The following is a 22,843-nucleotide window of genomic DNA, read 5'->3' as shown; positions in this document are numbered from 1 at the left end:
AATATCTCACAGGCTGTGCGAGTTGATAAATTTATGTATCGAAATGGGGGAAGTTCCAGATGACTATAAAAAGGGGACCATCACACAGTGGTCTGGAATAGGAACTAGATAAATGTAGAACAGTGCATTTAATTAGAGGGGAATTAGGGACCGCAGAGTTAGAGAACGAGTTCGAAAATGACATTGAGGCAATCGCTGCAGGCGAATCATACAAATATCTGGGTATTCTTGAATTTAAGAGTATTCAGCATACGATAATTTAGACAAGCCTAACGACTGCCTTCACTACGGGACTCAGATTGATTATGAAGAGTTTTCTCAACTCGGCAAAAAAAAATCAGGGCAATCAACACATATAGGGGATAGGGGCGTTGTAGATGTCAAAAAACTGTGTGAGTCACAAGTTATACAGTAGCGAGACTATTTTAACAGCAAATGAAATGTTCCGCTTTACAATACCATCTGCAAAGCGGATCTTGACTAAATGCCCTTAAATTTGTCCTTAGACGCGGCCTTGAATATCAAGGCAGAAACCATAGAAGGATTAGAAATACAATGGAGGCAGGAAGCCATCCATGGCGAGCACCCCGAAACATTAGATCCACATGAAGTGGATAGTGGGGCATCTAATATTTGGCTAAGAAAGTGTGTTCTGTATCCAGAGACGGAAGGATTCGTGATTGCAATACAGGACAAGGTTGTCAGCACCAGGAATTATCGCAAACACGTGTTACATCAAGACGTGGTTGACCGATGGCGATTATGTGCAGATACCAACGAATCCATCGAGCACATTATTGATGGCTATCGTGTAATGGCTCAGAGAGAATATACGTACAGACATAATGATGTTGCGGACATTATACATAAACAACTTGTCCTAAACCTAGAACTCTTTAAAGAATGGATGCCTTTCTATAGATACATTCCAATGCCCGTTTTAGAAAGCGAATTTGACACCTTATATTGGAATGTTACTATCCAAACGGATCATTACATCTGGGCCAATCGACCTGACATCGTGATGCGAGAATAAAAGGTGGAAGAGCCTACATCATCGACATTGCTTGTCCGCTTAACCGAAATTTGCAGTCAACCTATACAAACAAGATCCACGAGTATAGCGAGTTAAGGCATGAAGTAAATACCATATGGAGGAATGTAAATCACGCAAGATGAACTGAACATCTTGAAGATTTAGGAGTCAGTACGGTATTGGCAGCAGCTCAGAACGCGGTTTTATTAAACACCTGTCGCATTGTAAGAAACTTTCTTGACCATCAGGAAGTAAGCGACTAAAAACCCGTGGAGTGGCAGATGGTAGCTCTCAGAAAAAATCCAGAGTGACTGTTGTCACCTCCAATGCTCGTGGCCGCCCGTATTTGTATACCTACAACATCATCGCAGAAGGTTTCAAACATCGTATTGGATTGACTTCGAACATCCTAATCTCATCAGTCACTTGACTTAGTCCGTGGCTATGATGTACAACCGGGTTCACCCGAGTAAAAGTTTTGAATGAAAAAATAATAGATCCCTCAGCCGGTACCTCTGGACATTTTTCTATGTACTTGTAACGAGGTTTTGGTGGTTCGGATCCTTTCTTAAGCTGTAGCTTCCCTCATCATGCACTTGGCAACCAGTCTTTGCCCAACATGTCAAAGTATTCATACTGTTCTTATCAGATTATTTGATTGCATTGCAAAAATGCGTACTTGACTGATAATATATACCGGGACAGCCCCGTGCAGCCGTCTATAGAAATCCAACTCTAACCAAAATTCCTTCGACATATTGGACTTTAATCATCTAAGCCTACAACATCATCGCAGGAGATTTTAAGCATCGCATTAAATTAACTTATAACGTCCTAATCTCATCAGTAACTTGAGTTGGTACGTGGCTATGATGTATAATCGGGTTCAACCGAGTAAAATTTTTGAATAAAATTATAATAATGGTACGATAGTAGTTTTAAGAAAGCATCCAGAGGTTACTGTTGTCACCTTCAACGTCTGCGGCCGATGTTTAAGTATAACGGTAAAAGACGAACTACAAACTACACCATGCTCGTAATTTTGACCTACAACATCATCGCAAGAGATTTCAAAGATCGTATTAAATTAACACATAACCGCCTCATCTCATCAGTCACTTCACTTAGTCCTCGGTTATAATGAAAAACCGGTTTCACCCGAGTAAGTTTGAGAAAAAAATACTTACAGTCTTTATATCATCTTGTGCGATAGGATCCATAGCATATCGTTCCTGATTATGTGTATCAACGTGTCTCCTCATTCGTAACTGCGACAACATTTCGCTAATTCTGCCTTTGTATTGTGTCGGTGCACTAATTTGGGAGTGCATTGCTTCAAACCTATTAGTTAAGACTTCTTCTTCAGGTTGCAAAGAAAGACCAACTTTTCTGGTAACTTCTTGCCGGACCAATACCTACACAAAATAAGGTAATGAATTAAGATTTAAAATCAGAAGTGAGCAGAGTAAGCAGTATCTATCCTACAAAATAAATTCTACACAGTAAAACCTTACAAGAATTTATTTTACACAAGTTATAAATTAAATTTTGCCAATATAAATTAATTCAGTATAATAAATATCTACACGAGGATTCGAGGAAATTAAACACAATATTTTGTCTTAATAATATTATAATTAATACTTAATTAATCATGAATAAATAAATAATAATTTATAATTTTTAAAATTAATGTTAATTTTGTCTTTAGGGTCAAGATAAATAATTCAACTAATTTTTATTTGAACCAAACGTTTCAGCGTACAATGGTTGCCTTCATAAGTAGTTAATTTTTATTCTGTAAGAACGATTTTTAAAAAATTGTTATCAGGGACGCGGTTTACGAATAAAAATGTAGTTTAAATCAAAAAATTATTTCAAATTAGATTTAACACAGTCTTAAATGTCTTTGGTAATGTTCGCACCAAATTAAAAAATTAAAAAATTGAAAAATGTGTTGCCCCTAAAATAATTTATAATAATAATTTAAGTGAACTTTTAGTTGAGACATTACGTCGATAAAAAGAGTGAAATTCAAGAAAAAATCCTACTTGCAATGTTTTTAATGAGAAACTTTCGTTAAGGGGTCCTTTTTGACATATCAAAAATGCTAGAACATATCAATTGCCAAACCGGTTTTTTTAAACACTTCCAACAGTTACTTTAGCGTGGACGGTGAATTCCCATTGCATTTTAGAGCAAATTGTCCAACATAAAAAAAGACACCAAAAATTCTGAACAAATTTTGTTTAAAAAATAATCCACTAACTTCTATTGGTTCCGAGTTATTATATATTGAAAAATCCCCATCTTTTTGGATTTTCAGCGAAAAATCACAGAGTTTCAAAAAACACTGTGTATCTTTGCGAATAATTACTGCACGGAAGTGTTCCACAGGTGAGTGAAACTAGACTCAATTTGCTGTAATTATAAAATAAGAACAATATCCTACCTATGATAGGTCATGAATTATGACCCCTCAAAGTTGGCCATTTTTGCCTGTTTTTACGGGCAAAAAAGTGGACTTTAGTTTTTTCCAAATAAATCCTGTCAAGTTCAGTTTACGTTGATTGTGCTAGAGGATGAAATAGAGTCTACAAAAATCTGCGTATATCTAAAAAAAATATTCTTTTATTTTTCACTTAGAAAAAAAAATTAAAAAATTACTCTTATATTTTTACTTATCTATTATTTTGGGAATTGCAAGAAAATTTCATTTTTTTTTCATTTTTGACTAAAATCGAAGAAGTTGTGTTTTTGGAAAACACCTCATTTCCTGTGGATCCCACCACAAAGTTCCTAGAGAATAAATGTCACGAGATATGACCTTGGAAAGTACACTCTTCATGCATAGAGGCACCTGAACGTACCGTAAAGTAGAACTACGGTCAATTTCGAAATTTTCGTCAGAAATAAGTTTATATGATTCATTTATCATGTATAATACGTATTTTGACATTGATAAATAAATAATCGTTTATAACCAACGCTTGCTATCATAACTTATGTTTACTTTTTGGCCATTTTTTAGCATTTTTGTGGCAAAAAAGTCATAGTAATTGATAAAAAATGTGGAATATGTTTTTTATCGATAAAGAAATCTTTTTTTTAATAATTGTTTATAACAATTTTTTCTAATAAATACTTTTTCTGTATTCAATTTTATACTTACCTACAAGACACTTGTAATATTTGTTTATTGATCTAAAATATATATAACATTTTTAATTAATTATAAAGGTTTCGTGCTACAAAAATATTCAAAAGTGATTATGACATGATTTTACAGTAAATAATGATTAAAAAAGTATTTGTTTATTATTAAAAGACTGTTTGATTTATTAATAAAAAATATATATCACATTTTTAATCAACGATAAGTACTTTTTTGCCACAAAAGTAGTCAAAAAGCACTCAACAGTGGTTATAGCAATATTTTGTTGTAAACAATTATTAATAAAAACATTTGCTTATGGATAAAAAACACATTATACATTTTTAATTAATTACGATGACATTTTTTCCACAAAAATGCTTAAAAAATGGCGATAAAGTAAACATAAGTAGTGAGAGCAAGCTTTGGTTATAAACAATTATTTATTTATCATTGTCAAAAGACGTATTATACATGGTAAATAAATCATATACACTTAGTTGTGACAAAAATTTCAAAATATGACCGCAGTTCTACTTTAGGGTACGCTCAGGTGCCTCTATGCATGAAAAGTGTACTTTCCAAGGTCATATCTCGTGATATTTATTCTCTAGGAACTTTGTGGTGGGACCCACAGGAAATGAGGTATTTTACAAAAACACAACTTCTTCGATTTTAGTTAAAAATGAAAAAAAATGAAATTTTCTTACAATTCCCAAAGTAATAGGTATAAAGACTATTTTTTTTAGATTTACGCAGATTTTTGTAGACTATATTTCATCCTCTGGCACAATCAACGTAAACTGAACTTGACAGGATTTATTTGAAAAAAAACTAAAGTCCACTTTTTTGCCCGTAAAAACAGGCAAAAATGGCCAACTTTGAGGGGTCATAACTCATGACCTATCATGGGTAGGATATTGTTCTTTTTTTGTAATTACAACAAATTGAGTCTAGTTTCACTCAGCTGTGGAACACTTTTCCGTGCAGTAATTATTTGCAAAGATACACAGTGTTTTTTGAAACTTAGTAATTTTTCGCTGAAAATCCAAAAAATGGAGATTTTTCAATATATACTCGGAACCAATAGAAATTCGTGGATTATTTTTTTAACAAAATTTGTTTAGAATTTTTTTGTCATTTTTTTTCTGTTGGACATTTTGCTCTAAAATGCAATGGGAATTCATCGTCCATGCAAAAGTAACTTCTGGAACTGTTTAAAAAAATAACCGGTTTAGCAATTGATCTCTTCTAGCATTTTTGATATGTCAAAAAGGACCGCTTAACGAAACTTTCTCATTAAAAACATTGCAAGTAGGATTTTTTCTGGAACAAAACTACCAGATGCCTGGACTATTTATACTGCAAAATTCTACACGAAATGAAACAGTACTGGATCAAATTAACTTAACGCGATTAATCACTTCTTAATTATTTTAATTTCGTGTACAATGCAATCGTGCCGTGACTTTAGCTTGCACCTTTTTCACTTTGTATAAAATTTGAGGAACATTTTTGCATCTTATACGCGCCCGGCGCCCCCCTCCCCTGAGTAAGAATTTTTAGTGGGCATATTTAACTTTAATATAAGTGTAAAATTTGACTGACTCACCTCCCTCTATCCTTAAAGCCATATGGAATGAATGGACGAAGTAACTGTGGAGGGTTTAAAAAAGATATTTTAATTCTTTAATAATTAGACAAATGTTAATTATTAAATTATATTGTGCAGTTTATTTAGGTCACCAAAATTTAATTTATAACTTTGTGTAGAGATTTACGGTCGCTATGAGATTTAATTTTGTACAATTAAATTTATTTAAATGCACGTAGAGTTTTTCGGTGTAGAATCAACCATACATCATTTTTCGAGGTAGAATTTAGTTGTGTAGAGTCGAATACAGCTTCGTATAATAAAATTCACTATGTTTCCATGATCTAAAGAATTTCGTGATTCTATTATTTGGTAAGTCCAAATGAAAATTGTCCAGGTTACCGGTACGAAGTTACATATAGAGGCATATAGAGTTAGCGAGTTCTACAAGCGCGCGTGTTGTATAGGGGTAGTTACATTCTATTTGTTTTTTAAACTTATTTATCACATAAATGTAATAACTGATCTTGTTTTTATTTCAAAATTTAATTTATAATAAGCAAAGATAGAGAAAAATGGCACATTTATGTACATTATGGGATAGTACACGTCAGGAATATCGGGATTTGCAAGTGCGGTCGTATGAATTTGAAATTTGTCGATATTTCTGGAAAAGATAGTTACATTTTTATGAGACATTAAGATATAAGAGGTAAAATAATGTATTTACAGAATACATTTGAAAACAAGCAGTTTTTAAGCTGAAAGTCGCAAAATCTGTCTGGGACAAAATATGTATTTTTTAGAGGAAATTAGGCGAAACGTATTTCTGCGATTTGTGAAAAAAATCACAAAGTTATGCGTATTTGAATTTTTTGCTTAGTTTTTCAAAAAACACCTAATTGCGTCATTTAAATTATGTAACTTTTGACCTAATTGGAATATTTAAGATTTCTTTCCACATTTTCTTAACCTTTTTTCGTATCTGTTGTAAGCAAGAAAAATACGAAAATTCGATTTTTTTAAATCTCCTGGCCACAAAAGTTATTTAGCCTGCATAAAACTCAAAATATATTTTTCTTGTGATAGTACAAACTCAACAAAAAATATATAAATTTGGAAAGAAATCTTAAATATCGCAATTACGTCAAGAGTTTTATAAGTTTAAATAAAAAATTGGGAGTGTTGTGAAAAAAAAAGCAAAAAATTCAAATGCGCTGCCAATGTCGTGACTCAAAAACGGTAGAAGCTGCAGATTTTTTTCTTACAACTTGTGCTTGGTATCGGTTAGATTTAATGCGCAGGGGTATGTTGAATGAAAAAAAATTGTTTACTTGTAATGATAACACAGGGCCACAAGATGAAATTGAGGTGGAGCATCTTTCAACCTTGTTGACCTTTATGTTTTTGGGGTCGCTGATCACGATCCCAGTATCCATATGACTCCATCACGTCTAGATCAAGGTCAAATGAAGGTCAAACACCTTAATTCAATTGATGCAATTTTTTGACCCCGGATTCTGAACGAGCGGAAAATTTTACGTCCGAATACGTCTTGACCTGTTTGTCGAACCGACCTCTGAAATGATAAGTTCAGAGTCTAAAATGAGAAATTGAATTAGTTAATGTTCAATTTCCAGCTTGAGCGTTTACATTCAACCGACTTTAAATTTCAGACCATGGGCCTATCATTCTACGAAATCACATTCAACTGTTGAGCATTTTCAGCGTAAGGGATGACCTTAGATTTGACCAACAGGCTCATTCTCCAGGTCAAACAGAGGCCAAGATTTATTACTTCATAATATGCTATAAGAAAGGAAATCGTGAATCGACATTTTTTGTGCCTGCTCCCAGGGCACCTACACGTGGTGACGGTGGGCAACGGGTCACCGGCAAAGTCCCTGAGTAAAGGCGTTCAAGCCGTCATGGCAGGCACAAGAAAAAGTAGCCGTACGATACAGGGACTCAGAAACCCAGTATCGGAAATTTGTCCAGGTGAGTAAGCGGGCCCGCAATCCGGACTTCTGTGGCCGTATAAAAATAAACCAAACTTCCTTCGGCAAAAATGTATTAAAGTTGTAGCTTTTGAGTTATGAAATGATGAAGATGGATAAATATAATATATAATATATATAATATACATATAATATATATAATTTATAATCAGTGCATGTTTGCCAAAGGTATTTTCGGTTCGTTTATTTTGTATACAACCATATAAGTCCAAACACTTAGTTATGGGTTAAGCTTCACTTTTGTTAGATTGATCATAATTGTAGCCCTTTTTCAGCTTTTAATGCTGAAATATAACAATTTTCTTTTTCAAATTCAATACTGGAGGATTTTATCATTTTTCTTTGTTTAATAACTCGTATGAAGAAAAATGAACAAATTCAGGATTTAAAGTATAGGTATATACTTTACCCCCCTGAAAATTAAATTTTTAAATATTTAGACAACCTCAACATAGTTACTACCTGCCCTAGTAGCACGGAACGTTCCAGGAACGTGCCTGGAACGTTCCCTGCGCGTGTAAAATGTCCGCCATTTGGGAACGTTTCAGTGGAACGTTCCAAGAACATTCCACTGGACCGTTTAAAGAATAAATGATCGTTATCGTTATTATTATTAATGAATATCCGATCAACCGGAAGTTATACATCAAAATTAATGTCAGTTTATGATATAGGTACCTTATTACAATGTAGTACATGCGGTACTCAAAACTAAAAAATGACATCTATTTTTACATATCTCTTACGGTTTTCGAGATAATTGTTATTAAAAATAACAATAAGGAAAGGTTCACCACAGGTCCCAGTGGAACGTTCCATTGGAACTTTCCCAAGCGGCGGACATTTTACACGCTCAGGGAACATTCCGTGCTATTAGGGTGGTTTTTCCAAACCTAAAATAGCAATCTTTCGTTATATTAAGTATATTTTACTGTAAATCCTTGATTTTTTCAGTTTTCTCCTTACGGGTTATTCATTGGTGAATATTAAAAAAAAACCTCCAGTGTCCAATTTCGAAAGGAAACTTTTAATATTTCAGCATCAGAATTTAAAAAAAGTAATGCAACTATAAAAAGTCTAACAAAAAATTAACCTTGCGATATAAGTTTAAATGTTAAAGAACCAGGCGTAACCACGTCTGACGACCGTGAGACAGGTGGTTACAGTTTGTGATGGACTCAATACGATGATCCGGTAAAACTCTCGGGCGCCCTAAGGAATCTGAGCGACCCAAACACGACTGCCTTCTGCATTTTGCTTGGGAGTGTCATAGAATCTTGTTGACACGCAAATATGTTTTTCAAGCTCTGAACCAGATAAGGACAATTCACTTAACAGAATATTCCGGGTATAGCCGTCCCAACTCCCTTATAAGGTATCTATACCTCTCTTCTTTCTTTCCTTTCTCCTTGTCTGTAATATTTTTGTCAGCTGGTGCCGACAAATCGATAACAAACATGGCTCGTTTCTGGATGTCAAAGAGAACCATGTCAGACCTCTAGTGCGCAAAAGAAACAATTGCCGAGAATATGAAGTTCCAGTATATGCGCCACTTCTCATTCTCGACAATTAACTCGATTTCACTGGAAGCTTTAAGCAGAGCGGTAATAAGGCTAATACCGTAAGAGTGACAGAGATGTTAATCAAGCACTCTTAGTGCCGCATTTTGCCTTTGGATGTAGGTCGTTCCCGCATGAGTTGGACAATTAGATAGTATGTACCCTAGATGCTCGGGGTCTGCATGACACACTCTGCAACTACCATCGGGAATATCTTGACTCAAAATGTGGCGAAGATATGCTAAAGTGGAATGACACCGTCTTAATATGCCAAAATGAAAAACTCCGTGCCCGACTTCAATCCAGGTGATTTAACCAAAGCAAACGTTAGCTCAAACGCCATCCACTGATTCTACACATTTCTGTGGAAGATGCCGTGAATCCTCTTGTCGAGGAGCACATTTCTACGAGGAAACGACCAGTTGAACCATTTGTTTAATGAAATTGTTATTCTGCTGCCCAACGGTAAAACCTAGTAAGTGACATTTGCCATAGAGACTATTTTCCGATACATGCGCATAAGAAAATAACCTCTGTGTCAAAAGTCACTTACTAAGTTTTTCTGTTTGGAGAGCAGTATTAATAATATATATTATTTAAATTTGATACATATCGAAGTATATAAATGCCTTAAAAGACAATTATAAATCACTTTTGCCAGAATAAATAATTTAGCTATAAGAAAAACTCATTTCTTGAGAATTTGTTTATAGAAATGTTTAAAAAGTAGTCAATGTTAACTTATGCTAACTTTTCGTTATAAATTATGATGTTTTTTAAATCTTAGGAACTAGCGTGGTACAGAACACTTTTCTATGAGAAACAAAAACATTAGTAAGCATTTGTTTACAACAATTATTTATAATAATAAAATATTAGAATTATTTCTGTTCTATGAGTGCAAATGCAATAATTCCAGCTAATAGTGACTTACTTTCTGTATCTTTTCTTGAGATAAAAATTCACAAAGCTGAAATGGCTAATTTTTTCACTTTGTTTGTTTATATATTGTTTCTCTGTGAAAAAATTAACAAATTAAAAACCACAGTTCTCCTAAAATTTTAATACTAAATATAAAAAAAAACTTTTAAATTGATTAAGAAGAATGACACGTGGTTGTGAGAGGGAGGGAGGGATGGAAAGTTAGAAGGTGGTAGGTTTACTTTAATTCTTGTTTTTAATTTTAACTGAATTTCGTTAGTACGATCAATTTTGTATATCGCTTTACTGCTGCACCTCGCCCTTTGGGCTCTCATTTTATATCTGATCTCTATGTACATATCCTTTTTTATAAGAACTCAATACGATACTTGAAACCTCCTGCGATGATGTTGTAGATATACAATCACGAGCGGCCACGAGCGTTGGAAGTGACAACAGTCACCTCTGGAGGCTTTCTTGGAGCTACCATCTGCCACTCCACGGGTTTTTAGTCGCTCACTTCCTGATGGTCAATAAGGTTTCTTACAATGCAACAAATGTGGGATGAATAGATGCATGATTCACATTCCTCCATATGGTCTTTACTGAATGCCTTAACTCGCTATACTTGTGGATCTTGGTTGTATAGGTTGACTGCAAATTTCGGTTAAGCGAACAAGCAATGTCGATGATGTAGGCTCTTCCACCTTTTATTCTCGCATCACGATGTCAGGTCGATTGGCCCAGATGTAATGATCCGTTTGGATAGGAACATCCCAATATAAGATGTAATCTTCGCTTTCTAAAATGGGCATTGGAATGTATCTATAGAAGGACATCCATTCTTTTAAGAGTCCTAGGTTTAGGGCAAGTTGTTTATGTATAATGCCCGCTACATCATTAGGTCTGTGCGTGTATTCTCTCTGAGCCATTAGGCGATAGCTATCAATAATGTGCTCGATGGACTCGTTGGCATCTCCACATAATCCCCACCGGTCAACCACGTCTTGATGTAACACGTGTTTGCGATAATTGCTGGTGCTGACAACCTTGTCCTGTATTGCAATCACGAATCCTTCCGTCTCTGGATACGGAACACCCTTTCTTAGCCAAATATGAGATGCCTCACTATCCACTTCATTTTGATCTAACGTTTTGGGGTGCTCGCCATGGATGGCTTTCTGCCTCCATTGTATTTCTAATTCCTTTATGGTTTCTGCCCTGATATTCAAGGCCTAATCTAAGGAGAAATTTAAGGGCGTTTAATCAAGACCCGCTTTGCAGATGGTACTGTAAAACGGAACATTTCGTTTGCTGTTAAAATAGTCTCGCTACTGTATAACTTGTGACTCACACAGTTTTTTGACATCTACAACGCCCCTAACCCCTATATTTGTTGATTGCCCTGATTTTTTTTGCCGAATTGAGAAAACTCTTCGTAATCAATCTGAGCCTCGTAGTGAAGGCAGTCGTTAAACTTCTCTAAATTATCGTACGGTGAATACCTTTAGATTCAAGAATACCCAAATATTTATATGATTCGCCTGCAGCCATTGCCTCGATGTCATTTTCGAACTCGTTCTCTAACTCTGTGGTCCCTGATTCCCCTCTGATTAAATGCACTGTTCTGCATTTATCTAGTTCGAACTCCATGTGGATATCAATGGAAAACTGCTTTCTGACATCGATCACTTGCTGCAGTTTCTGGGTTTCAGGTTTAGTGTTTTGCTCAATGGATTCAACGCTAAACAGAACCATAGTGCGCTGAAGGTGTCTCCTTGAAATATACCCGTCGTAAAGCGTATTGACCTAGTTACCCTTGATTGTCCATGATCAAAATACTTGATTCTTGTAACTCAAGAGGCTCATCGCCTAGCTTAGAAAGTCAATAATGCATGGGCAGATTTTGTAAAGTTTTAAGACTTCGAGCAAATAGGCATGCGGCACGAAAGGAAACGGTTGTTTGTAGTCAATGTATGTCATGTGTAAGTTCCTTTGATGCTTACGAGCTTGAATCATGGCAACAGCGTCTTTAGTGAACAGATCTTTACAGCTTCGCAAGTTTTTACATCCTTTTTATTCTTCTGTAAGAATGACATTCTCGTCGTGTTCAATGATCTTCGGAAAACACCTTGCCAACGCAAGATGCACACTCGTCAGGTACTTGTACCAGAAGTTGTGCACCATGTCCGGACCTGGAGCTTTCCAATTACTTGCCCTTTTCAAAGCCACTGAAAGATCTAAAGCTGTGATGTTCGTCAGATGCATTTCAGGGCTATTGCTTGCCCTTGCTTCCTCCAGTTTGAACCACGCAGTGTCCAAATTGCATCTGTTCATTTTTCCCCAAACACCCGGCCAGTAGTTAGTCATATCTTCCAATTGCGGGACTTCGGTGCATTGGTGGTTATTTGGCTTTACTCTCAGTTGACGATAGAACCTTCTTTCATCTGTCTGAAAGTTTTGATTTTGTTGCCTACGTGCATTATTTGTCTTGTACCGACGCAGTCCTGCAGTAAGAACATCAAGTCTCTGTCGTTGAGAGTCTATAATTTCAACCAATATTGCTTGTGTTAATGTCTCGATATACCGAGGGTGGACGATTTTAGTAATGTGGTTTATCAGCTTACTGCCTCTATTTCCTTTTTTATATTGAGTTAATCGACCCAATTTGCACCTTACTTTTCTGACATCCATATCCAAACTGATCTTCCATGGTTGATCTTGATCCCTTGCTGGGACAAAAACTGCTTTTGCAGGCCTAGTTTTCCGGCCCAACGTTCTAACGGTTGCCACAGCAGCACAGTATGCAAGAGTTTGCACCTCTAACGCAGTTTGTGCTACGTTCAAATACGTAGGTAAAACCTTGCTGTCAAGATGTGCTATTAGTGCACGCAGATCATTTGTGATATTCATTTTGGGCAGAGAATGCCTTAGTGTTGGTTCTACATATCTGAACTCTAGTAAAGCATGCCCAAAATTCCTTCCAGGTGCTGTAGTTTTTCTGAGATTTCCCTATCCACATCATCGTTAGTAATATCCGGATGTGGCTCTAATGGATCCGGTGCATGATGCTCATTATCCCTAGCACCTATGCCTTCAGCATCAATCAAATCTTCGTTATCCACATCTTCCAAGGCGAGCCCATCAATAGGAAGCTGCCGTTCCAATTCCATTTTGATAGCAGCTATTTCAACAGCCGAAAGCAGTCTGTTTACAGATATTGAGCGTTTTTCATCTTCCAGATTCTGCTCATTTATTTTTGTGGCTGGCTGAGGGTATTTAAGTAAGAAGAGTCTATAATGTTTTCTCTTCACATTTTGCCCACATTTCTCTGCGTTTTTCCACGCCAAATCAACCTGTTGTGTAATCTCCATTACTCGGTCTTCTGTTACACGTAGATTAGTCCTGATGTCTTTCACTTTAGCGATAAGATCTCTTAGTCCGACTTTACGTATATTAGGATACTTTACAGCAAATTTCTTTCTTAAATTGTATCCTTTTTCCATGTTCGTTTCAAACATCGCACTCTCGTAATAGAGACGCACCAATTCCTTTTTCATTGTGGTATCCCAATTGATGCTCTCCCAAGGTATTTCTGTCGAGGTGGTTGGCTGCTAATAGCTAACGCTAGCCAAAGCATCCTCAGCAGGCACGGTTGATGTTCCACTGCTTACTGTTTGTCGCAGATGTTCTTGCTGGCCAGCTGTTTGATTAGTGAGATCTGCCTGACCATCTTGCAGCTCACCATCGTCACCGTCCCGCATGCTGTGGCCCCCAGCTATGGCTCTAGAGGCGTCCCGACGATCTTCGGGAAGCGACAAGCATTTCAAAATCTTTCATATATTCTCCATTTTTCATTGATGGGTTTTGGTGTTCTACTTAGTCCCTCTCCTCTTTGTTATCAGCCTATTTGGCATAGGAAACCCTGTCAGTAGCAATGCTACTCCCAACATTGCCGTCAAAGTCATGAGAGGAGAGCTCAAGCCCCACCGCGACATCAACGCGGATTATTGATATTATTTAGGATTAATTATTAGCTAGGATATAATTAGGATTATTATTATATTATTATTATAGTACGCCATGTCCATCAAGAGTCAAACTGAGAAAATGAGGTTCAAAATGAAACCATAATATACTCTCCAAAAACACTGTCAAATGTCAAAAAAGTTTATCGGTCAAAAATAATGCTGGATCAAGAACATATTAGCACAAATTTTAATACTATTATGAATGTATTTTAGCTGACGTGGAAAATTGGTTTTGGACATAGCATAATATGAAATTCAAAAAATCCATTTTGCTCAGAATTACTATTCATAATAAAATTCTTAAGTAAAAAGTTAAACAAAATAATAGTTAGCATTATTCTTTTGTATTACATACCTGGTATTAGATGAGTTATTTGCAAATTATTGAGTTTTGAGTAATATTCCTTTGGTTACGTTTAAGATTAAATATATCTTTGAACACTGTTTTTTTCTAAATTAAACTTGGGTTATCCATATAAAATACGCAATACGAAGTTGGCATTTTTTCACTTATAGCAATGCAAAAAAGGACATGGCGTGATATAATTCTTACTTTTAATCAACGCCACTATTTCAATTAACTATTGTAACAGCTGAAGAAATAAATTTCAAGAAAAAAATTATTTAAAAATAAAGTTAAACCCTTACTGAAACTAAAAATAATAATAGTACAAAAATTTCAAAAAGTGGACATGGCATAGTAAAACTACAGGGCGACGAAGTAGCAAAGAAAAGTAGCCTTGCCTAAAAAAGTATAAAAAAACTAAAAAAGTGTAATAGTGAAATTAACTTAATTTCAGGGAAAATGCACTCAAGAGTTCAAATGATGCACGATAAAATGGCCAATTTAGCCATTCACTTTTTTCTTTAAAGTTTTTTAATATAGCAAGAAAATGATTACTATGTAATAGCAAAAAAAGTAACGCGCGCTCGTTCAGATCGCTAAAACGCAACTTAATCAAGACCTATCAATCTGAATTTGTGAATTAAGGAGAAAAGTACTGAAATAATTAAAACTTCAAAATGAAATGGCAATATGAATTTGCAGACCATTTTTCAAATTTCCAGGACTCTTTCAGGTTTCGTAGGCTCCGCAGCAGCCTTGCCGAACTAGCCTGAAACCTCAAACCTTCCACTGGGGTTTTAAAAATGTTGCAAACACCTACACTCGCCATTTAATATATTAAAACGATCTCTCTTCTGGGTATGTATTTTCGTAATTATAAAATAGAAGAACTGTACCTGAAGCACTCTGTGTTGTAGTTCCAAAAGCGTTCGACGATGCTCTTTCAATTTCGCTTGAGTAGCTGTATGCTGCCTTTGCAAACCCTGTATTCTCTCCGCTGCCATATCAAGAAACGCTCGATGTCTTGCGGTTTCTTCCTCCTGACATTTTAATCTATGTTTTACTTGATGGAACCCTATCATTGGCACAGGTATATACATATCTGGATTGGGATTGTCTAACTGTGCTTGTTTCCACAAGCGAGGATCGATCGAACACGGTGGACTGTCAAGATATTCCTTCAACTGCGAGGGTTCCAATTTAACTAACGGATAAACATTTTCTACGCCCATTTGCGTAAGTTGCTGTTTCTGCATTGCTTGGGTGAGATAAGTAAACAACTCGTTAGCGAGAATTTTCCTAGAAGTACCAGTGGCTCCTTTTTCTGAAACGAAAATTGTGGCTTGGCACCTGTTCTCGCCAGTTGATTTGATTGTATCAACAACCACAGTGAGATTTGGTTTGTTGCCTAAAATCGAATTTAAAGACCCTATTAACTGCTGTCTTCCATCTTTCACTTCCTGTTCTTTCTTGTTGAAACAGAGAACTACGAAACCTTCATTGTTATCCGCGTCTGGCATTCGACTATAACCAATTGCTTTAAATCTACACAATGGATTCTCCTGGTTTAAATCAATTGGTGGTGCGTTCGTAGAATAATATGCTTTCCCTGTACCCCACAATGCTTGAATAAGATTCCACCTGGCGATGGTGTTGTCTCTCTCGTCATTGAACAATTGACAATTGAATACTGCATTGTAGAGTGCTTCTGTAATGGCATTGGCAGTTTGCTGTTGTTGTTGCTGCTGTGGCTGCTGTTGTGAAAGGGCTAAGCCCCCGCCAAATCCACCGAAACCAGTTCCTACGAGAGGTGAAAGATAATCGTCATTACGCAAAGTTCATTGTTAAAAGTATATAAAAACTCTAATATCATACAAATACGAAGGATAATTTTTAATTAAACAATCTTTAATCATTTAAGAATTGCAGAATGGCCACTAAAATCTGAAATTCCGAAAAATATCCCGTTTTCCTAATTTGCAAACAATTTTTCCTGGTAATTGAAATTCAAAAGTTCAATCTGTTAAAGCTAAAAATGTTTTTATTCAAAGTAGAAAGTAAACAATCAATAACAACAATCCTCAGTCGTTGCCACCTGCATTCGATTGCGCTTTTACACACGTTTTCATGGTTCAAAAAGATAAGTCAAGTTCGCTGGCCAGCCTTTTTTGACCAATGCTTCTTCTTTTATTACATGAAAAAACAAGTAAAAAATAAAAAATCCATTTTGCTTTTAAACCATACAAAATAGGAAAAAATGAACACATACAAAAAGGTCTAACGATTTGTTATCGGCCATTTTTAGATTGGACGCTTAATTTTCATTTTAATTATGAAAAATAACGTGAAAATTAGAAAAAAATATACATAATTTTTTATTGGAATTGAAGAAATTTAAAAATATATAATTTAGCGTAATATGTGGTGTCATTTGGAATGAATAAATGGCTTTTTTTTAGTAAGAATTTACAAGATTTTCTGTTACAACATGAATTTTCTGCCATTTTCACTGTTCAAGATAAAATAATTTAATATTGAAAGTTTCCAACTATTGTTAGGAATTGATCAATTATTTTTAAAGAAACTGAGATGCTTTTAGAAAAATTCTAATTTGTAATTGTGCCATCAGTTATTTTGATTTGAACTTGGCCTACGGGCAAGTGTGATATATGTTATTCATTTTTTTTTTTTGTAAAAATAAAAATAAATAATATATATAAAATTAAAAATTTGTCATAAGAACAACCGCAGGATTTCGCCGGGAGCGGATGCTAATCTGGAAAATTGCACCCGCTCCCAGCGAAATCGCGGTAAAATTTCAGCCACAACCACGTCTCACGACCGTGAGATAGGTGGTTACAGTCTGTAACGGAATCAATACGACGATCCAGCAAAAGCCTCGTACATCCTAAGAACACGGAGCGATCCAAGGACTACCGTCTTCTGCATTTTTCCTGCAAGTGTTTTAGCATATTGTTGACACGCAGCGATGCTTTTTAGGCCATTAGCGAGTGAAAGCTTAGCACTTCCAAGAGCGCCGATGATAAGGACGATTAGTTTAACAGAATATTCCGGGGAAAATCGTTGAAACTGCCTTATAAGGTTTCGATACCTCTCTTTCTTTTCATTTTCCTTGGCTATGATGTTTTTGTCAGCTGATGCCGAAAATTCGATAACGAACACGGTTCGCTTCTCGAAGTCAAGAAGAACCATGTCAGGCCTCGAGTGAGCAACAGAAACAATTGTCGAGAATATGAAGTTCCAGTTTATGCGGCACTTCCCATTCTCGACAATTGACTCGATTTCCCTAGGAGCATTTAGAGGAGCGATATTTAGGTTAATGCCGTAAGAGTAGCAGAGATGGTAATAAAGCACTCTTAGTGCCGCATTGTGCCTTTGAATGCAGGCCAAGTTCAAATAAAAATAACCAATGACACAATTACGGAAATGAATTTTTTCTAAAAGCATTTTAGTTTCTTTACAAATAATCGATTAAAGCAAAAGAGCCACTTTTTCTACAAATAATGTTGTAACAAAAAAAAGTTAATAACTCATTTATTTTTTAATTCAAAATTTTCTCTCTGTCTCACTAACCGCCGTATCACACTTACCCCTACCGGCTTTAATACTTTGTTAACGATTACAATTTCAGAGTTTTTTATTTTTAATATTGAATGCTGCAATTTTGATTCTTTGGAAATCGTTCAATTCCTAACAATAGTTGGAAACTTTCAATTTTGAATGCTTCCAATTTTTAATTATTTTATCTTGAACAGTGAAAATGACAGAGTATTTATTTTCTTATAGAAAAGTCTTGTAGAAAAATCCACTAAATCACTGTAAATTACACCATATATTACGCAACATACTTTTTTAAAACTATTTTTTAAATAATTTTTACTGAAAATAAAACAAAAATTCCAATTAGAGATTAAAATTTTTGTTTGAGGATACATTGTGTAATTAAAAATGAATAAAGTTAATATAAGAATGAATTGTTTTAAATTTAATAATTATAAATTGAAAAATATTAACACTTCTCTCTCATGCGTTTATGGCAGGCCTTTCTCATATTATCCTAGCTAGAATGTATGCATTTGAAGGACGAGTATGCCTTATACTAGGAAAGTTAAACATTGCACGCTCTAAAAGCAGTCTCGCCGAGCGATAAGACCCTATCTCTTGAACATGCTGTTATTTCAAGAAACCCTTGCAATTTCGGCATGGATTTTTTGGGCTCCGCATTCTCCCGCCATACTCTGTAGTAAGAAACCCATACCGAAATATCAAAGGTTTTTTGCAACCACAGCACGGTTAAGCAAAAGATTTTCTCGCACGGCGATACAAATTTCAAATCATACGTTCGAACTGGATTACCATGCGCTTTACGCTTGGGTATTCTGGACTTGCCACGCTAAAACTGTAAGAATTCAAGCAAATACAGCACGACATTCGGGTCCATGCTGCACGTTAAAATTTCATATCTTAATAGAAATAGCGCAGCTTGCTATCATACTTAGATTTTTGTCCATGTATAGAATTGATAAACGTAAACTGACTTACGTTTTGAAAACTATTTTAAATCTAAAAGGATTCTTCAAAATGTAATCGTATTAAAAATGGTACTGGCAATTATGCAAGAAACAGATGATTGTCTTCTTACCAGTACCAAATCCACCAAAACTTGAAGCAGTGGTTGTTGTAGTAGGTTTGGCTCCAAAACCACCAAATCCAGTGCAAGTTCCGAATCCCGTGGAAGGTGTGCTTGAAGTGCCAAATCCACCGAATAAACTCGGTGCAGACGTAGTAGCTGTTGTGCCAAAACCACTGAAATTTCCAAAGCCCCCAATAGTACTGGTCGTAGCTGGAGCACTTTGAGCACCAAAGCCTGTAGATGCTATTGTTGTTGTTCCAAACGTCCCTCCGGATCCAAATCCAAAAGTTGTTCCGGGAGTACTAAAAGTACTTGTGCTGGTTGAGGTAGACCCAAATCCAGATTGTGCGGGCGTACCAAAACCTGCAGACGTTCCAAAACCAGCGGTCTGTGGAGCTGGAGTTCCAAATAATGATGATGCAGTTGTAGCAGGAGTACTACCGAACCCAAAAGATTGTGTTCCAAAACCAACTTTTAAAAAACAGGAGTATATTAATAATGGGTTAAATATTAAATTATACTTAAAAAAGACTACCATATTATGGCGTAACTTTGGTTCCTAACTGAACATGCATTTTTTTTGTAATTTATAAATTGAATTCAAGTTTATTCAGAAGCTAAAGATTGGACATTATTTTCAAAATGATTTATGAGAGCGCAGTTGTAAAACATCCCGATTCGGTATAACTCTCTGTCTCGAATAAAAAATTCCAAAACTAAAAAATTCCCAAGCAGTTTATAATATTACCGTATTTGAAAATTTCCAAATAATAAAATTCCCTATATACTCTCGAATTGAAAAATTCACGAAAAATAAAATTCCCGACAGTAAGATATTACCGAATTCGAAAATTCCCCACAGAAAATTACTGAATTATAAAATATCCAAACTAGAAAATTCCTGAATTAAAACAGTAAAAAATTCCCCACAGAAAATTACTGAATTATAAAATATCCAAACTAGAAAATTCCTGAATTAAAACAGTAAAAAAATGGTTGTCCATTCAATATTAATAATTTATTTATAAAACAATAATCGAATAATTTGATCAAATACATTTTTTTTAATGTTTAAAGTTTAAAAAATTATGACTTGAAATTAAAAAAAACAATGATTAAAAAAATATGTATATATCTGCGTGAAAAATTTTGTTGGATAATGTACATAGCATTAAGAAAAAACAATTATTATTCTTTCAAAATCAAACAATAATTTAATAAAATTATTTAATTATTGTATTTTTAAGAAATAATAGTGAGTATGGTGCAGTGTTTCCAAGTGTTTCTGTTAGATGCTAGAAGTTGACAGTCTTTTGTCCTGTTTGATTTTCAATGTCAAAAGTGTAGAAACCTCTATTTTTAAAAGCAATATTTTGAAGATTAGTTTTAGAAATGCTAGTCCAACTTTAGCAAATTGGTCTGGAATTGACAAGTACGAGAAATGAAATAACAAACTATAGTACAGAACAATCCTAAAAGCCATTAATTTTCAATTACTGTAGCATATACGCAAACTGTTAAAATATGCAGATATGTGTCCAATGTCAAAATTGTTTAACGGCTCTCTATTAGTGCAATTGAACTCGTATTGTATTTCCACTCTTGTATTCATTATGATGTCCAAATAAATTAAAAAATTTCATCAAAGTCCATTTTCAAGGAGAACGCCTGGAGAAGAAATGTGTTTAGTAAGTATTTCGAAAATGAAAAATTATCAGTATCATATGAATTCCCAACAAATAGACATTTAAAAAAAGAGTAATGTCGACGTAAAAATGCTATATTTTTTTACGGCGTTTTAATGTCAAAATAAAATAGACCTATATTTTTTAGTTACACTGACATGGAGGAGAAAGGCAGCATATCCGCAACTATATACACGAATATAAGTTTCATAATGGACCAAGTAAAGCTTTAATATTTCGACGAGAAAATGAACAATATTACCCCTCAATTGAAATGTTAAACGAAATAGGAACTACAGATCAAGTCTTTGGGGTTATTTAATTTTTAATAATTTAAAATTGATTAAATCCCTCCGTGCTACATCATTTACTTAATTAATAATGGCTTTTACTTTTTTTTAGCTCAAGTAACGAAAATGTTAAAAGTTGAACTTACAGGAACCGTTGGTTGAGGAAATGTTAACGACACCTGGGAAAATACCAAACGAAATGTACGAACTAGAAAATACATATCCAGGATCTGAAACCACATTTATTTTGGGAAGAGGTGCATCAGCTGTGAGCGAGCAAACGCTATCAGCATTCACAGGAATAGTCGATATCAATGAACCAAGTATTCCGGAACCATCTACACTTTTCATTATAGGAGTCATTTCAGGAATTATAATTTTAATTGGCTGAATTATTACATGTGTGCTTTCCAGAATGAAAAAGAAGAATTAAAATAAGCAGCTAAACGAAAAAGATGTTGAGTTCAATGAAGCGGATCGTCCTTTATTAGGTACTTTTGCACGAAAAGATTCTTCAACATCTGCCTGCTGCCGAAATTGAAAAATACTTTGGCCAATGATCGAACTTGCAAGCAGTACTGTTGAAAAAGTTTTAAGAATTGATATGAGACCATTGAAATGAATGGTGTAACCTGAGTACAAGGAAAAGGGATATAAAGATTAACTGTGCTAAACGGAACAAAAATTAAAGAAATGTGACATTAGACGAAACTAGATTTTAACCTTAAAATATCACGTGTCCTACATATGAAGATCTGTCAAGGTTTCTAAGCTTCCTGTTGGTGTTTTAGCAGAAACTCTGAATTAGCAAATTTTTTTTCGTAAGAAAACAAGTGTTACAAATTTCAATTGTGCTATTATAAATTTGGTCAATTAATTGAGATGTGACATAACCTTCAAATATGGTATATGACCTCACCTGGTTTTACCGGCGTGACCGCTGTTGAGGTTTGGCCAAAGGCAAACGACGGAGCCGCAGCGGGGGTGGACGTACCAAAACCCGTGCCAAAAGACATGCTTACACTCTTATAAGATACAACAATCAACTAAAAACATTCAGATTCCCGCGGCCGTTTATAAATAATCTAAATCAACCTAAATAATGAAACAAATCCGTAATTTATCGCCCACCAGATGTCACCAGTTCACTAGTATTTTAAATTTCTTTCGTGAATTTTTTCCTTTTTGCATGAATTGTCAGAGAATTATTAAGGAATAATGATAAATACTCATACATAAAATAATTGAAAATCTGTTTCTATTACTCTATTTTTAGCATTTACTATAATGAAAAAGCAGCATGATGCTTTACGACATTTCACAATAGTGCAATTATCCAAATGAAATATTTATGAAATAAAGGTTACGTATCCTTTTTGAAGCCTACATAATAAAAATAAATCAAAAAAAGATGTATTGTGTATGTGTCTACATTTAAGGGCAATCTTATACGACCGAGTCATACACAACGAAAACAAAAATAATAATATATAAGCGTCATTATAAAAGTAAATGCGCTAAAGAATCTCCCAAAGATAGCCCTGTGCACTACTCA

General features: G+C 34.9%; 1 protein-coding gene and 1 long non-coding RNA gene across 2 annotated transcripts in view; one reads left to right on the top strand and one right to left on the bottom strand.

Moving 5' to 3' along the window:
* The window catches only part of LOC117180462 (probable nucleoporin Nup54), a 23,854-nt gene extending 4,003 nt beyond the window's left edge, over positions 1–19,851 (bottom strand). The window contains exons 1-3 of the mRNA XM_033372961.1: positions 19,323–19,851; positions 15,556–16,460; positions 2,224–2,451 (exon numbers count right to left, since the gene is read on the bottom strand). Of these exons, the coding sequence (XP_033228852.1) occupies positions 2,224–2,451; positions 15,556–16,460; positions 19,323–19,851 (1,662 nt within the window). The remainder of the gene's footprint in view (positions 1–2,223; positions 2,452–15,555; positions 16,461–19,322) is intronic.
* An 805-nt stretch (positions 19,852–20,656) lies between these two features.
* Positions 20,657–22,696, top strand: LOC117180911. The gene is made up of 4 exons (XR_004468080.1): positions 20,657–21,001; positions 21,147–21,311; positions 21,401–21,611; positions 21,703–22,696. It is a non-coding gene; the product is annotated as an uncharacterized LOC117180911 (long non-coding RNA).
* The last annotated feature ends 147 nt before the right edge of the window (positions 22,697–22,843 follow it).

The sequence above is a fragment of the Belonocnema kinseyi genome, chromosome 9, assembly GCF_010883055.1.
Source record: "Belonocnema kinseyi isolate 2016_QV_RU_SX_M_011 chromosome 9, B_treatae_v1, whole genome shotgun sequence".
Taxonomy (NCBI): Eukaryota; Metazoa; Arthropoda; class Insecta; order Hymenoptera; family Cynipidae; genus Belonocnema; species Belonocnema kinseyi.
Note: the sequence above shows the minus strand (reverse complement) of the source record. Positions and strands in the feature narration are given on the sequence as shown.